The sequence below is a fragment of the Oncorhynchus mykiss genome, chromosome 7 (assembly GCF_013265735.2).
Source record: "Oncorhynchus mykiss isolate Arlee chromosome 7, USDA_OmykA_1.1, whole genome shotgun sequence".
In the NCBI taxonomy this organism is placed as follows: Eukaryota; Metazoa; Chordata; class Actinopteri; order Salmoniformes; family Salmonidae; genus Oncorhynchus; species Oncorhynchus mykiss.
The window spans coordinates 69609496-69626859 of NC_048571.1; the positions used below are offsets into that span (position 1 = coordinate 69609496).

General features: G+C 45.3%; 1 protein-coding gene across 15 annotated transcripts in view; it reads right to left on the reverse strand.

Annotated features, from left to right (window-relative positions):
- The window catches only part of LOC110528361 (neurofascin), a 128693-nt gene that overhangs the window by 55337 nt on the left and 55992 nt on the right, over nucleotides 1-17364 (reverse strand). For 14 of the 15 annotated variants that reach the window (XR_005052652.1, XR_005052649.1, XR_005052651.1 and 11 more), the window contains exons 2-3: nucleotides 10797-10956; nucleotides 7365-7382 (exon numbers count right to left, since the gene is read on the reverse strand). Coding sequence is in view for 11 of the 15 variants with exons in the window: in XM_036983948.1 (XP_036839843.1) it covers nucleotides 7365-7382; nucleotides 10797-10890 (112 nt within the window). In the remaining 4 variants the exon portion in view is untranslated. The remainder of the gene's footprint in view (nucleotides 1-7364; nucleotides 7383-10796; nucleotides 10957-17364) is intronic. The other variant, XM_036983949.1, reaches the window with a different exon arrangement.

Below are 17364 nucleotides of genomic sequence, written 5' to 3' on the forward strand. Positions count from 1 at the left end.
GAGAGACAAAGGAGAGAAAGAATGCAAACAGAGAGAGAAAGAAACGGAGATAGAGAGAGCAAGATTCAGCAGTAATGTCCGAGGAGGTGTGGTATATGGCCAACATATGCACAATGCGGAGTGCCTGGATACAGCCATTGGCCATATACCACAAACCCCCGAGGTGGGTTATTGCTATTATAAACTGGTTACCAACATAATTAGAACAGTAAAAGTAATTTTTTGTCATACCCATGGTACATGTATACGTCTGATATATCACGGCTTTCAGCCAATCACCAGACACCACACAACCCCACAGCGCAGACAGACGCACACGCACGCACGCACACACACACACACACACACACACACACACACACACACACACACACACACACACACACACACACACACACACACACACACACACACCAGCCATATCCAGGAGAAGTGAAGTGAGGAGGAGAGGATTGGGTTATGGTGTTGATACGGTGTATTCTCCCCTCCCTCTGGCCTTAACACAGCTGTGCTCACTCTTATTTAATTGCCCACTTAAGCCAGATGATTCCCCACTGTTTCTCTGCCCTGGTCCACTTCTAGATCACTGAGCACCGGGCACTCATTCCGCTCTGTACTGTCACCACACATCTACCAGACCCAGCCTCGACTGTCAGACGCAGTCGAGTCTATTTGTAGTGTATTTTAGGTTTAAAAAAGCTTCTGAAGTTAGTAATTTTCACTTTGAAATGTCATACTTGATTTTCCCTTTTGGAAAATGTATCAACCCCTACAACAATGTCCATTCATTATAATCAACATAATAATTCACATTACTGTTGCTGCAGGATTATTTTCCTGCTGTAGCAAACTGGCTCAAATTGAGATCCTAAATCTGTACACTGACACTACACACTATCAAGCCCAGCCTCAAAGAAAATTGCTTGCCTCCCCTCCCATTGTACAAAATAGCCCCAGTTGAAAGAGATACTTCCTTGCCATGATGTACCAACATGGGAGAGAGGAACAACCGGTGTGTGTGTGTCATAAATCTTCTCCAGAGTAACCACAGTTTTAAAGGGAATAGCCCAAGTCCTATTGGAAGTCCCCTTGTCAAGATAGAAAGATTTCCGTTAGAGAGAAAGAGGGAATTCCATCGCCCATTACTATTCTCTGTTTGTCCTCAGTTTGGGGATGCCGCCTGTTACCCAACTGTTCTTATGCACTACTGTAAACAATAGGTAACAGGCGGAGTGTTTCTATGGCAACCATACAAACACAGAGCTAGTTAATGTAAGCTGCTTCGGATTGGAAAATAAAACCTGCTCCTAGTAGGGCTGTGGTAATTGACCGTTAATTAACATAAATACATTTAGCATTTCCTGGCTTCCACACACAGCCTACTGTCACGCCCTGACCTTAGAGATCCTATTTGTGTCTCTATTTTGGTTTGGTCAGGGTGTGAGTTGGGGTGGGCATTCTATGTTTTGTGTTTCTATGATTTTCTATTTCTATGTTTTGGTCGGGTATGGTTCTCAATGTCTATCGTTGTCTTTGATTGAGAACCATACTTAGGTGCCCTTTTTCCCCACCTGTGTTTGTGGGAAGTTGACTTTTGTTTATGGCACATAGCCTGTAGCTTCACGGTTTGGTTTGTATGGTTTATTGTTTTCGGTCGGCGTCATTCTTAAATAAAGTAATCTGTACGCTCACCACGCTGCACCTTGGTCCTCATCCGTCAACAGCCGTGACAGAACTTCCCACCACCAAAGGACCAAGCAGCGTGGTAAGAAGGAGGACTGGACATGGGAGGACATTTTAAATGGCAAGGGATCCTGGACGTGGGAGGAGATCCTGGCCGGGAAGGATCGCCTGCCCTGGGAGCAGGTAGAAGCAGAGAGGAAGGCGAAGGCAGCAGCTAAAGCAGAGCGGCAGCGTCATGAGGGAACACGGCTAGCAAGGAAGCCCGAGAGGAAGCCCAATTGTTTAGGGGGGCACACGGGGAGTGTGGCTGAGTCAGGTTGGAGACCTGAGCCAACTCCTCGTGCTTACCGTGGCGAGCATGTGACTGGTCAGGCCCAGTGCTATGGGGTGATGTCGAGGCTGAGCATTCACATGCCGGTGTGCTCGGTGCCAGCGTCCCGCATTTCCCGGGTGGAAGAAGGCATCCAGCCAGAACGGGTGGTGCCAGCTCTGCGCTCGAGCCTGCCAGTGCGCCTCCACGGCCCAGTGTATCCGGTGCCTCGGCCAAGGAAGAGGCTTCCTGAGTGTCTCCCCAGCCTGATGAGTCCTGCGCCCAGCCCAGTCCCTCCATAGTCGGCCTCCAGCCCGGAGCCTCCGGAGACGACGGCCTCCAGCCCGGAGACGACGGCCTCCAGCCCGGAGACGACGGCCTCCAGTCCAGAGACGACGGCCTCCAGCCCGGAGACGACGGCCTCCACGACGGCGTCCAGCCCGGAGCCTCCGGAGACGACGGCCTCCAGCCCGGAGACGACGGCCTCCAGCCCGGAGACGACGGCCTCCACGACGGCCTCCAGCCCGGAGCCTCCGGAGACGACGGCCTTCAGCCCGGAGACGACGGCCTCCAGCCCGGAGACGACGGCCTCCAGCCCGGAGCCTCCGGAGACGACGGCCTCCAGCCCGGAGCCTCCGGAGACGACGGCCTCCAGCCCGGAGCCGACGGCCTCCAGCCCGGAGCCGACGGCCTCCAGCCCGGAGCCGACGGAGACGACGGCCTCCAGCCCGGAGCCGACGGAGACGACGGCCTCCAGCCCGGAGCCTCCGGAGACGACGGCCTCCAGCCCGGAGCCTCCGGAGACGACGGCCTCCAGCCCGGGGCCCGCGGCGAGGGTCCCCGCACCAGAGGTGCCACCAAATTTGGGTGAGCCAGCGGTGGAGCGGGGTCTGCGTCCCGCACCTGAGCCGCCTCTGCGGGTAGATGCCCACCCAGACCCTCCCCTATAGTTTAGGTTTTGCTGCCGGGGTCCGCACCTTTGGGGGGATACTGTCACGCCCTGACCTTTTTATGTCCTTTTTATGGCTCTATTTTGGTTTGGTCAGGGCGTGAGTTGGGGTGGGCATTCTATGTATTGTGTTTCTATGATTTTCTATGGTTTGGCCGGGTATGGTTATCAATCAGGGACAGCTGTCTATCGTTGTCTCTGATTGGGAACCATATTTAGGTACCCTTTTTCCCACCTGTGTTTGTGGGAAGTTGACTTTTGTTTATGGCACATAGCCTGTAGCTTCACGGTTTGTTTTGTATGGTTTATTGTTTTCGGTCGGCGTCATTCTTAAATAAAGTCAAATGTACGCTTACCGCGCTGCACCTTGGCCCTCATCCGTCAACAGCCATGACACCTACAAGCCACTGATGCAGACCTTTGGAAAATCTACATTTAAAAAAAGTATAATAAATCCATGTAATATCGCCTACACCTTCACAATAAATCCATTATTTATTTTAGACAGGTCTAAAGGTACATGATATGGAAAAAATGTAGAATATTTAGGAAGAACAGAATAGCATACTCCAAATTATCCTTATTTTAGGCCCTGATCTGACTATTCCATATGGCTGTGGGTTACACTAGTTCATTTAGCAGACATGATTTGCTTAGAATTCCATGTCATTATTTTATAGTAAGAATACAATTGAACAAAGCTGAATAAAATAGAAAGGATATTTTCTCCAATATTGGAGGGAGTGCGCACATGCGGCTATTCTGTGTTGAGCAGAATATTAAGCTATGCTTAATTTTGAGTTATTAATTTAACTTTAGTTGTTCTACAATCTTTGGGCTATATGTTTTGATTTTTAATACATTGTAAGGCTGTATGATGAGACTGATTATTTTTTGCACAGGCTGTAAACACTTCATCAGTCTCTCATTCACTATTTGACAAGCACTTGATAATGCCTTGATTTTCCGGGTGGCATCACCTTTGTGTGGCTGTAATGCCACCTAAAAAAAGATGCCTTTTGCGGCCAGTGGCCCTTGGGCTGATAAGGATGCGAAACTGTGCGCGTCATTATCCAATTCTGAGGAGCATATTGAAGATATTGGAAGAACTATCCACATTTACTTTTTGTCAGCCAACAAGATGAGTAGGACTAACGAACAGCAAAAACACTCACCTGTCAATCCACTATCGCCAATAATACAAAAGTTGACCTATTATATTCTGTACAATAAATAAATATTCCAGACAGTCTGGGACAGTTGTGGGATGCGATAGATCCCAAATGAATACAACCACTAACATCAGAAAAACGGTTTTAAGCAATGAGGCTGACGCAACAGATCAGAACGTTTAGCTTAAGATGTTGATCAACTATTAGGCACTTTCTTCACATAAGTGCAGCAATGTGCACACGGCAGTAGGCTATAAGTGTGTATGTTCCATTAGCAGGAAAACACCATTCTCAAAAGTGACTAAAAATGTGATTTGCATTTTTTTGTGCATTTTTATGGTGAAAATGATCTTCCTCAAACTTGAAGCTCACGTGCTGCGTATGTATGCCAGTTAGGCTCTACACCCCTTGTGAAGCAGATTAATGTGCTTCATTTTACAAAGTTATTTGGTCACTTTAGTTGTTATGCAAACCTTATCAAAACATATAGGCCAGGCTACAAGAAGTGTGCGACTATGATTTGAAGAAGTGCACTTTGCTGGGCATCATTCACAAGTGATAGGCTAATATTGTCCCCCATCACACGATTATCATGCACCTGTCTCGAAACAGGGGCAGCTGAAAATAGCAAATGGAGGATGCTTTTTCCCGTGGTTCATTTTCATGCCAGCCAGGTAGGCTATACTCCTGTTGTAAAGAGAAGCAATGTGCTTAATATTAGGCAAGTTGAGAAATAAACATGCGTAGTAGCCCTAGCCTATAGAAAGCTGATGGGATCCCCTCTGTTTTCTCATGCAATTGCATAGCCTATAGAGATGTTGCACAACATCAGCTCATGGGCTCTCATGAAGTGTTTCATTAGATTGGAATACATTTACATTTAAAGTGACTAGTAAATAGATCACTAGTCACTTTAAACAATGCCTCTCTATATAATGCCACTTTAATAATGTCTACACATCTTACATTACTCATATCACATGTATATAGTGTATTGAGACCCAATCACTGGACACTTTAATAAATGGATCACTAGTCACTTTAAACAATGCCTCTCTATATAATGCCACTTTAATAATGTCTACACATCTTACATTACTCATATCACATGTATATAGTGTATTGAGACCCAATCACTGGACACTTTAATAAATGGATCACTAGTCACTTTAAACAATGCCTCTCTATATAATGCCACTTTAATAATGTCTACACATCTTACATTACTCATATCACATGTATATAGTGTATTGAGACCCAATCACTGGACACTTTAATAAATGGATCACTAGTCACTTTAAACAATGCCTCTCTATATAATGCCACTTTAATAATGTCTACACATCTTACATTACTCATATCACATGTATATAGTGTATTGAGACCCAATCACTGGACACTTTAATAAATGGATCACTAGTCACTTTAAACAATGCCTCTCTATATAATGCCACTTTAATAATGTCTACACATCTTACATTACTCATATCACATGTATATAGTGTATTGAGACCCAATCACTGGACACTTTAATAAATGGATCACTAGTCACTTTAAACAATGCCTCTCTATATAATGCCACTTTAATAATGTCTACACATCTTACATTACTCATATCACATGTATATAGTGTATTGAGACCCAATCACTGGACACTTTAATAAATGGATCACTAGTCACTTTAAACAATGCCTCTCTATATAATGCCACTTTAATAATGTCTACACATCTTACATTACTCATATCACATGTATATAGTGTATTGAGACCCAATCACTGGACACTTTAATAAATGGATCACTAGTCACTTTAAACAATGCCTCTCTATATAATGCCACTTTAATAATGTCTACACATCTTACATTACTCATATCACATGTATATAGTGTATTGAGACCCAATCACTGGACACTTTAATAAATGGATCACTAGTCACTTTAAACAATGCCTCTCTATATAATGCCACTTTAATAATGTCTACACATCTTACATTACTCATATCACATGTATATAGTGTATTGAGACCCAATCACTGGACACTTTAATAAATGGATCACTAGTCACTTTAAACAATGCCTCTCTATATAATGCCACTTTAATAATGTCTACACATCTTACATTACTCATATCACATGTATATAGTGTATTGAGACCCAATCACTGGACACTTTAATAAATGGATCACTAGTCACTTTAAACAATGCCTCTCTATATAATGCCACTTTAATAATGTCTACACATCTTACATTACTCATATCACATGTATATAGTGTATTGAGACCCAATCACTGGACACTTTAATAAATGGATCACTAGTCACTTTAAACAATGCCTCTCTATATAATGCCACTTTAATAATGTCTACACATCTTACATTACTCATATCACATGTATATAGTGTATTGAGACCCAATCACTGGACACTTTAATAAATGGATCACTAGTCACTTTAAACAATGGCACTTTAAATAATGCCACTTTAATAATGTTTACATATCTTACATTACTCATATATGTATATGCTGTATTTTATACCATCTACTGCACCTTGCCTATGCCGCTCGGCCATCGCTCATCCATATACAGTATTTATATGTACATATTCTCATTCACCCCCCTTTAGATTTGTGTGTATTAGGTAGTTGTTGGGAATTGTTAGATTACTTGTTAGATATTACTGCACTGTTGGAACTAGAAGCACAAGCATTTCGCTACACTCGCATTAACATCTGCTGACCATGTGTATGTGACCAATAAAATTAGATTTTATGTCAGAGTGCTGAGTGCTTCTAGAGTGCTGAGTACCAGGCAGTTAGCAAGTTTGGTAGGCTACTAATGACCATCAGCAGCATCAGAGCTTGGAGAAGTCTAATTACCGTGACTAAACGGTCATGTGGTTTTTGACTGCCATCATGCCTCGTGACCGCCGGTGTGGCGGCAATACAGTCACCACAACAGCCCTAGCTCCTAGTACTACACCATTATATCATTTACTGCTGTAAATGTGGGTTCAAATTGGTATTTTCATCCCCCATAGAGACAATGTAGAAACTTGATTGAGTATTACAGCAGACACAATACACTCTAAGAAGAAAAAGTGCTATTTAGAACCAATAAGGGTTCTTCCGCTGTCCCCATACAACCCTTTGAATAACGTTTTTTTCCCTAAGAGTGAAGACTACGGACACAACAGAAAATAGACACAGTAGACACAATACAAAATATTACTGTGTTAATAAATAATACTTACAATCCTGCTGGATCTTTTCTGTTAGTCCCAAAGAGAGTGAGTGAGAGAGAAGGGCAGAGATAGAGATGTTGCAGGTGGTGTTAGTGATATTAGAGTGTTCCTTGCAACACAGGCCTATAGCTAGAGCATGTCTACAGTGTTAAACAATGTTAGTCACATACTGTAGTTACAGTTCTATTGTTATGGAGTAGGCATGTCATAAAATGTTATTCTACAAAACAAAGTTATTATACTGTTATATCCATGTTTTGTATGTAAATTACATTTTGTTACTAGCGTAGCATAATATGTTTATTGACTACAGTGACTGAATATGTCCTGAAACAATGAAACTGAAACAATGAGATGTAAACTTACCTGTTGATGATTCCACAACGGGAAAAGGTTGATTGTAAAGGAGGGAGCAGTGGAGAGAGGGAAAGAGAGATATGATTTTCATCTGCTAGAATCAGCAAGTTAGTCATTTTCAAGAACAGTACAGATGAACATAAAATACACATATGTAATTATATTCCACTGCATAAATAATCTATCCCAAAACAGTACATTTACATTTATAATATATTTCATATTGTCTTCATGGCACTCTTTAGCTACCCTGTAAATGGCCATGGCTGACATACTGTCATTGGCATTATGGTAGTGGTCCAATGCTGTGTCTGATTGACAAGAGCACATTCCTCTCCGGAATTTCTGTCTTTACATGTACTAGTGAGTGTGTGTGTGTGTGTGTGTGTGTATGTGTGTGTGTGTGTGTGTGTGTGTGTGTGTGTGTGTGTGTGTGTGTGTGTGTGTGTGTGTGTGTGTGTGTGTCCAAGGCTATGGGGGAACAGGTGGAACACCCAACCCCCACAGTTGTTTTATGATATTCATTGTGCCATATAGCCATGCCCATGCTGGAGGGAAATAACATAATAGGCTAACATGGACATGACAACCATCATCAATAGAGATCACCACTGGAAGCTGGGGGACAGAGGGTTGGGGGAGGGAAGGGGAATGACAACAGAGATAAATCCATCTGTCATCACCTCACTTTAGATACATTCAGTCCTATAGACAGCCCATGTTACCATTCAGTCCTCTCAGGTATAGCATTAAATGCACTGGGAGCACCAGAAGATTTGGGATAACCTCTCTGTGGTCTCTCAATGACCAGCGCTGATTCTCCCTCCCTCCCTCCCTCTTAATATGTTTGGGAGACGTCAGAGGGTTATGAGGGTACTATGCATTTTACTCTGTGGGTGGGGTCTTCTCTCTCTCTGTCCCCTTCTCTCTCCCTGTTGTGCGTGTGTGTGTGTGTGAGTCCTCTGTCTGACTAATTAATAGAGCTTTCTGAGGCCAGCGGTGAAAGGTTGTGGAGTATAAAGAGACATTGAGGGTGCTGTAGAGGGTAGATGAGGTGGAGACTACAGAGGTGATGACAGCTGATGGCCGTGTGTGTGAGATCGAGAATAAGTAGTGTGCAGGTGTGTTTGACCGCCAAATAGCAGGTGCCCATGGCACTTTATCCCGATCAAAACATTTTTCATAACACCACTGAGACATTCACAGCTATTATTCTCCTATGAAAAAAAAACGAGAGAGAAAGTAGAGAGAAAAAGGTCTCCTTTCCTTTGTCTCATACTTTCATATTAACACTGGAGTCAGTCCAATGGGAGGCACAAGCTTTTATACATGTTAGAATGGCCTGGTATAGGACGTGTGTGTGTGTGTGTGTTTGTGTGTGTGTGTGTGCGTTTGTGTGTGTGCGTGTGTGTGTGTGTGTGTGTGTGTGTGTGTGTGTGTGCGTGCGTGCGTATGTATGTATTGATGTTTTCGTTGAAATCTGACAAACTTTTACAGATGCACAATCGAGAGCATCCTGTCGGGCTGTATCACAGCCTGGTACGGAAACTGTACCGCCCTCAACCGCAAGGCTCTCCAGAGGGTCTGCCCAACGCATCACCGGGGGCAGACCGCACCACTACCTGCCCTCCAGGACACCTACAGCACCCGATGTCACAGGAAAGTAAAAAAATATAAAGGACAACAACCACCCGAGCCACTGCCTGTTCACCCTGCTATCATCCAGAAGGCGAGGTCAGTACAGGTGCATCAAAGATATTGAGAAACAGCTTCTATCTCAAGGCCATCAGACTGCTAAACAGCAATCATTAACTCAGAGAGGCTACTGCCCACATTGAGACCCAATCACTTCACACTTTAATAAATGGCTCACTAATCACTTTAAACAATGGCACTTTAAATAATGCCACTTTAATAATGTCTACATATCTTACATTACTCATATCACTTGTATATGCTGTATTTTATACCATCTACTGCACCTTGACTATGCCGCTCAGCCATCGCTCATCCATATACAGTCTTTATATGTACATATTCTCATTCACCCCTTTAGATTTGTGTGTGTTAGGTAGTTGTTGGGAATTGTTAGATTATTTGTTGGATATTACGGCACTGTTGGAACTTGAAGCACAAGCATTTCGCGACACTCGCATTCACACCTGCTAACCATGTGTATGTGACCAATAAAATGAGATTTGATTGGAAATGTTGATTTGAAATGTTGATTTGATTTGAAATCAATGATGGGTAGTCAGAGTTGAATGGTTATGAGAAGATAGAGCCACCGTAGTCAGCCATACGTGAGAAACTGTCAAATGATTGCACAGTACTATGGAACAACCTACTCTATATGCATAAATGTTAATGTGCAGAGTTCTATGGTTCAACTGTAGATTTGAATATCGGTTACTGCTAAATTGGTTTCAGCTCTGTGTTGGATGAAAACATATACATTAAATTCATATTGAATTAGCATGCCATAATTCATAATTCAGTTGGTAGAATATACACTCGACTATAGTTAAACCATGCAGAACTTACTTACTTTAGATCATATGGATGGACTGAACAGATTCACTGGGTAACACATCAATATGTGTGAGTGTAAGTGTATGTGTATGTTTTATGTGTATGTGTATGTGTGTGTATGTGTGTGTGTGTGTGTGTGTGTGTGTGTAAGTGTGCACGCGGGATGGAGGATGGTCAGAGAGATGAGTGTATGTGAGCTCAGTTCTAATGTTAAGAGATATCACTTTTCATGAAGCTGGATCTGCAGATGCAAAGACAGGATAACTGTGTTGTGTTTTACATAGAGTATACACTGTACATGTAAATATAAATCACTTCATTTCGCATGCTTTTTCCCTGAAGCTCCGTCTGTAAACGCCAATAGGTTAGTAAGGGATGTGGCATGAAACTTTGTTTCCTTCATTTTTTATTCACTGTCCTTCAAATCCAAAACCATTGTGTGGGTCACCGGTATCCAAATTGTATGAGAACCAAAGGTTTACGATAAAATATATATTATAAAACAATGTTTTGACTGATTTCATGTGTTTATGATTTGATTGATGGACTTACGATCAAGAGGAACCTCGATAGCAGACATTTCTTGCCACAGCAGCAGGAGCAACGACATGACAGACAGGACCCAAGGCCCGCCCTGCACCAACATTTCTCTCCTCTGATTGGATCTCCTCTCCTGTCACAACTCCTGGTTGGCTCCTGATACGGCTCTGACCTATCAGAGAGACAGAGAGATGTGTTTTCAGTATGTGTGGCTGGCCTACATCAGCAGCTGAGGCCCTTACTCCCCAGAGAGAGCTACCCAGAGACAATGAAGACATCACACAGAACAGTTCCACCTCTCCTCCAATCATCCACTCCCCCATTACTCCAAACCAGTATCAGAACCCCAGGCCCAGGACTACTCCTCTCCCTCCTTCTCCTAATGACCCCGACCTTCAGATCCCCATTCCTCCAGACCACAAGACCTCCAAACCCAGAGTACCAGAGCGCAGACCAGGGTACCATCCCAGTCTACTAACCCCATACACTCTGCCGACTAACCCCGTACACCCTACCTCCTAACCCCATACACTCTGCCTCCTAAACCCATACACCCTGCCTACTAAGCCCACACACCCTGCCTCCTAGCCCCATACACCCTGCCTACTAACCCCACACACCCTGCCTCCTAACCCCATACACTCTGCCTACTGACCCCATACACCCTGCCTACTGACCCCATACACCCTGCCTACTAACCTCATACACTCTGCCTACTGACCCCATACACTCTGCCTACTGACCCCATACACTCTGCCTACTGACCCCATACACTCTGCCTACTGACCCCATACACCCTGCCTACTGACCCCATACACTCTGCCTACTGACCCCATACACTCTGCCTACTGACCCCATACACCCTGCCTCCTAACCCCATACACTCTGCCTCCTAACCCCATACACCCTGCCTACTAACCCCATACACCCTGCCTACTAACCCCATACACTCTGCCTACTGACCCCATACACTCTGCCTACTGACCCCATACACTCTGCCTACTGACCCCATACACTCTGCCTACTGACCCCATACACCCTGCCTACTAACCCCATACACACTGCCTACTAACCCCACACACCCTGCCTCCTAACCCCATACACCCTGCCTACTGACCCCATACACCCTGCCTACTAACCTCATACACCCTGCCTACTAACCCCACACACCCTGCCTACTGACCCCATACACCCTGCCTACTAACCCCATACACCCTGTCTACTAACCCCATACACCCTGCCTACTAACCCCATACACTCTGCCTACTGACCCCATACACTCTGCCTACTGACCCCATACACCCTGCCTACTAACCTCATACACCCTGCCTACTAACCCCACACACCCTGCCTCCTAACCCCATACACCCTGCCTCCTAACCCCATACACCCTGCCTACTGACCCCATACACCCTGCCTACTGACCCCATACACCCTGCCTACTAACCCCATACACACTGCCTCCTAACCCCATACACCTTGCCTAATTACCCCATACACCCTGCCTACTGACCCCATACACCCTGCCTACTAACCCCATACACCCTGCCTACTGACCCCATACACCCTGCCTACTAACCCCATACACTCTGCCTCCTAACCCCATACACCCTGCTTCCTAACCCCATACACCCTGCCTCCTAACCACATGCACCCTGCCTCCTAAATCCATACACCCTGCCTACTAACCCCATACACCCTGCCTCCTAACCCCATACACTCTGCCTACTAACCACATACACCCTGCCTCCTAAATCCATACACCCTGCCTACTAACCTCATACACTCTGCCTACTGGATTCAATTCCTGTGGGGGACCAGTATGAAAAAAGAATGAACATGTATGCACTCACTACTGTAAGTCACGCTGGATAAGAGCGTTTGCTAAAGGACTAAAATGTAAAAAAAAAACGTACGTAGCAGGTGTAAAATAAACACCTGAAACTAGATCACTGACATACCTACAAAAGTTTGAAACTAGATCACTGACATACAAAAGTTTGGGAGAGGTGCACTGTTCAATTAATACAGTAAATAGATTTAAGATGGAGTGTCACCTTGTTAACAAAGATATTAGAGACAAGAGAAGATACAAAATCCCAAAGTCAATGAATGGAGGAACATATAACGCTCCACCCAGCAGATGTTATGCTGCGTCATGTGATCCCTTCACAAAGTCAGGGTATGAGTTCAGAAATGGGCCTATTTTCCTCAAAAGTACGTTATGTCACAATTGCAAAGCCTTATAATATTACAGAGAACAAGCTCATTATCTCACATCTCGGAAAATATTTGTAATGTTTGGTTTTTGAGCTAGCGCCCAATTGATTCCCATTCCCTCCTTGAAGGAGAGCTCTCTTTGTCCTAGAATTGTGGCCCATTGGTGATGCATAGGCAACATACACAATGGTTGGTAATACGATTCCAAACGAGTTTCCCATCTCCTCAAAAGTATCTCTTTTTCCACTTTCCCTGAAAACTTGAACATCCGGTTGTTGGTGACTCAGCAGAGGCTATCCAAACCCAGACCATTAACCAGTGATGCAGACTGAGATAAAGAGCCAGACGTGTAAAGAACCAAACTCAATCACACAGCAGCTGAAGACACTGACCATTTACCATTCACCTCCACTTCAACAAACGAAATCCATGGCAAAATACCAAAAACATTGCGCATCAATGTATTGTTTTGTTGCATCTCCTACATCAAAGGTACAGTGCATTCGGAAAGTATTAAGACCCCTTCACTTTTTCCTCATTTTGCTACGTTACAGCCTTATTCTACATTATGGCCTTATTAAATCTACACACAGTATCCCATAATGACAAAACAAAAACATGATATACTTTTTTGCAATATAACTTATGTAAATATCACATTTACATAAGTTTTCAGACCCTTTACTCAGTACTTTGTTGAAGCACCTTTGGCAGCGATTACAGCATCAAGTCTTCTTCTGTATGACGCTACAAACTTGGCACACCTGTATTTGGGAGTTTTTCCCATTATTTTCTGCGGAACCTCTCAAGCTCTGTCTGGTTGGATGGGGAGTGTCGCTGCACAGCTATTTTCAGGTCTCTCCAGAGATGTTCGATCGGGTTCAAGTCCAGGCTCTGGCTGGACCACTCAAGGACATTCAGAGACTTGTCCCAAAGCCACTCCTGCATTGTCTTGGCTGTGTGCTTAGGGTCGTTGTTCTGTTGGAAGGTGAAGCATTGCCCCAGAGCGAGGTCCTGAGCGCTCTGGACCAGGGTTTCATCAAGGATCTCTCTGAACTTTGGTATTGATCATATTTTCCTCGATCATGACTAGTTTCCCTGTCCCTGCCATTGAAAAACATCCCCACAGTATAATGCTGCCACCACAATGCTTCACCGTAGGGATGGTGCCAGGTTTCCTCCAGGCGTGACACTTGGCATTCAGGCCAAAGAGTTCTATGTTGGTTTCATCAGACCAGAGAATCTTGTTTCTCATGGTCTGAGAGTGTTTATGTGCCTTTTGGCAAACTCCAAGCGGGCTGTCTTTTACTGAGGAGTGGCTTCCGTCTGGCCACTCCACCAAAAAGGCCTGATTGTTGGAGTGCTGCAGAGATGTTTGTCCTTCTGGAAGGTTCTCCCATCGCCACAGAGGAACTCTGGAGCTCTCTCAGAGTGACCAACGGGTTCCTTGTCACCTCCCCAGACCAAGGCCCCTGTAAGGACAGATACTGGGAGACAAAAAGCAAATACAGGGAGTGAAAATGTAATAAACAACAGACAGGAAACAGAAGGGCAATCAACAAAGTGAAGAAGTCCAGGTGAGTCCAATGACGTTGATCTGTGTAATGATAACAGGTGTGCGTAACGATGGGCAGCCTGGCACAGAGAGGGGGAGTAGGAGCAGGCGTGACAGTACCCCCCCCAGAGCCGCCACCCGGCATCCCACCTAGGCGAGCCTGACAGACTGGCCGAGATGTGGGAGTTGAACGTGGCGGCTGGGGCGTGGGAGCCCGACAAACCGGCTGAGGCGTGGGAGCCAGACGAGCCGGTTGAGGCGTGGGAGCCCGACGAGCCGGCTGAGGCGTGGGAGTCCGACGAGCAGGCTGAGGCGTGGGGGCCCGACGAGCCGGCTGAGGCGTGGGAGTCCGACGAGCCGGCTGAGGCGTGGGGGCCCGACGAGCCGGCTGAGGCGTGGGGGCCCGACGAGCCGGCTGAGGCGTGGGAGCCCGACGAGCCGGCTCAGGCGTGGGAGCCAGACAAGCCGGCTGAGGCGTGGGAGCCCGACGAGCCGGCTCAGGCGTGGGAGCCCGACGAGCCGGCTCAGGCGTGGGAGCCAGACGAGCCGGTTGAGGCGTGGGAGCCCGACGAGCCGGCTGAGGCGTGGGAGCCCGACGAGCTGGCTCAGGCGTGGGAGCCAGACGAGCCGGCTGAGGCGTGGGAGCCCGACGAGCCGGCTCAGGCGTGGGAGCCCGACGAGCCGGCTCAGGCGTGGGAGCCCGACGAGCCGGCTCAGGCGTGGGAGCCAGACGAGCCGGTTGAGGCGTGGGAGCCCGACGAGCCAGCTGAGGCATGATGTGGGGTGGGAGCCTGCCGAGCCAACCGAGGTAAGGAAACCTCTCGAACCAGCTAAGGCGTGGGAGCCTGCCGAGCCAACCGAGGCAAGGAAACCTCTTGAACCAGCTAAGGCGTGGAAGCCCGACGAGCCAACTGAGGCTACCCCGGTTCCTTCGGCAGCGGAAGCCGGACCCGACGTCACCAACAAAAACAAAAAACAAAAACTCCTTGATGCTTCAAATGTTGGTGTCAGCATTCTGTAAGTACAGACAAGAAGCAAGTACAAGCAGTGAACATTTAATAAACAACAAACAGGAAACATTACACAGAGATTATCTGGACAGGAGAAACAAAACAACATTAATGCTGACAAGGGGAAACAAACTGAGGAACAGACAGATATAGAGGGGCAATCAACAAAGTAAAGGAGTTCAGGTGAGTCCAATGAGCGCTGATGCGCATAATGATGGCGACAGGTGTGCATAATGATGGGCAGCCTGGTGCCCTCGAGCGCCAGAGAAGGGGGGAGGGAGCAGGCGTGACAGTCCTTCTACCCCGATTGTTCAGTTTGGCCGGGCAGCCACCTCTAGGAAGAGTCTTGGTGGTTCCAAACTTCTTCCATTTAAGAGTGATGGAGGCCGCTGTGTTCTTTGGGACCTTCAATGCTGCAGACATATTTTGGTACACTTACCCAGATCTGTGCCTTGACACAATCCTGTCTCTGAGCTCTACGGACAATTCCTTCAACCTCACGACTTGGTTTTTGCTCTGACACTCACTGTCCACTGTGACCTTATATAGAAAGGTGTGTGCCTTTCCAAATCATGTCCAATCAATTGAATTTGCCACAGGTGGACACCAATCAAGTTGGAGAAACATTTCAAGGATGATCAATGGAAACAGGAATCACCTGAGCTTGATTTCGAGTCTCATAGCAAAGGGTCTGAGTACTTATTAAAGGTTGACCGATTATGATTTTTCAACGCTGATACCAATACCGATTATTGGAGGACCAAAAAAAGCTTTTGTTAAATCATCCCCCATTTGGCGAACGTTGCTGTCTTTGTTAGGAAGAAATGGTCTTCACACAGTTCGCAATGAGCCAGGCGGCCCAAACTACTGCATATACCCTGAATCTGTTGCACAGAAAGCAAGAGAAGTGAAACAATTTCCCTAGTTAAAAGAAATTCATGTTAACAGGCAATATTAACTAAATATGCAGGTTTAAAAATATATACTTGTGTATTGATTTTTATAAAGACATTAATGTTTATGGTTAGGTACACATTGGTGCAACGACAGTGCTTTTTTCGCGAATGCCCTTGTTAAATCACACATTTGGCAAAGTAGGCTTTGATTCAATAATAAATTAACAGGCACCGCATGGATTGTATGCAACGCAGGACAAGCTAGTTAAACTAGTAATATCATCAACCATGTGTAGTTAACTAGTGATTATGTTAAGATTGATTGTTTTTTTATAGACAAGTTTAATGCTAGCTAGCACCTTACCTTGGCTCCTTGCTGCACTCGCATAACAGGTAGTCAGCCTGCCACGCAGTCTCCTCGTGGAGTGCAATATAATCGGCCATAATCCCAAAATGCAGATTACCGATTGTAATGAAAACGACCTATAGTACTTTTGTAAATAAATATTTAAAACCATTCATAAATAATAATAAATATTTGTAATACTTTTGCAAAAATCTCTAAAACCTGGTTTTCGCTTCGTCATTATGGGGTATTGTGTGTAGATTGATGAGGAAAAAAATGATTGTATCCATTTTAGAATAAGGCTGTAACATAACAAAATGTGGAAAAGGTCACGGGGTCTGAATACTTCCCGAATGCACTGTACCTGTAGAATTATTACTCAAATAAGTCACTCCAAATCCTCCTGCCAAGAAAAATTATTAGGAAACTAACCTGAATATCAGCTATATATACACTTGGCAGAAGCTTACTTTAAACAGTACTTATGATTGAGTGTCACAGGAAGGCCATAAAGATCATCAAGGACATCAACCACCCGAGCCACTGCCTGTTC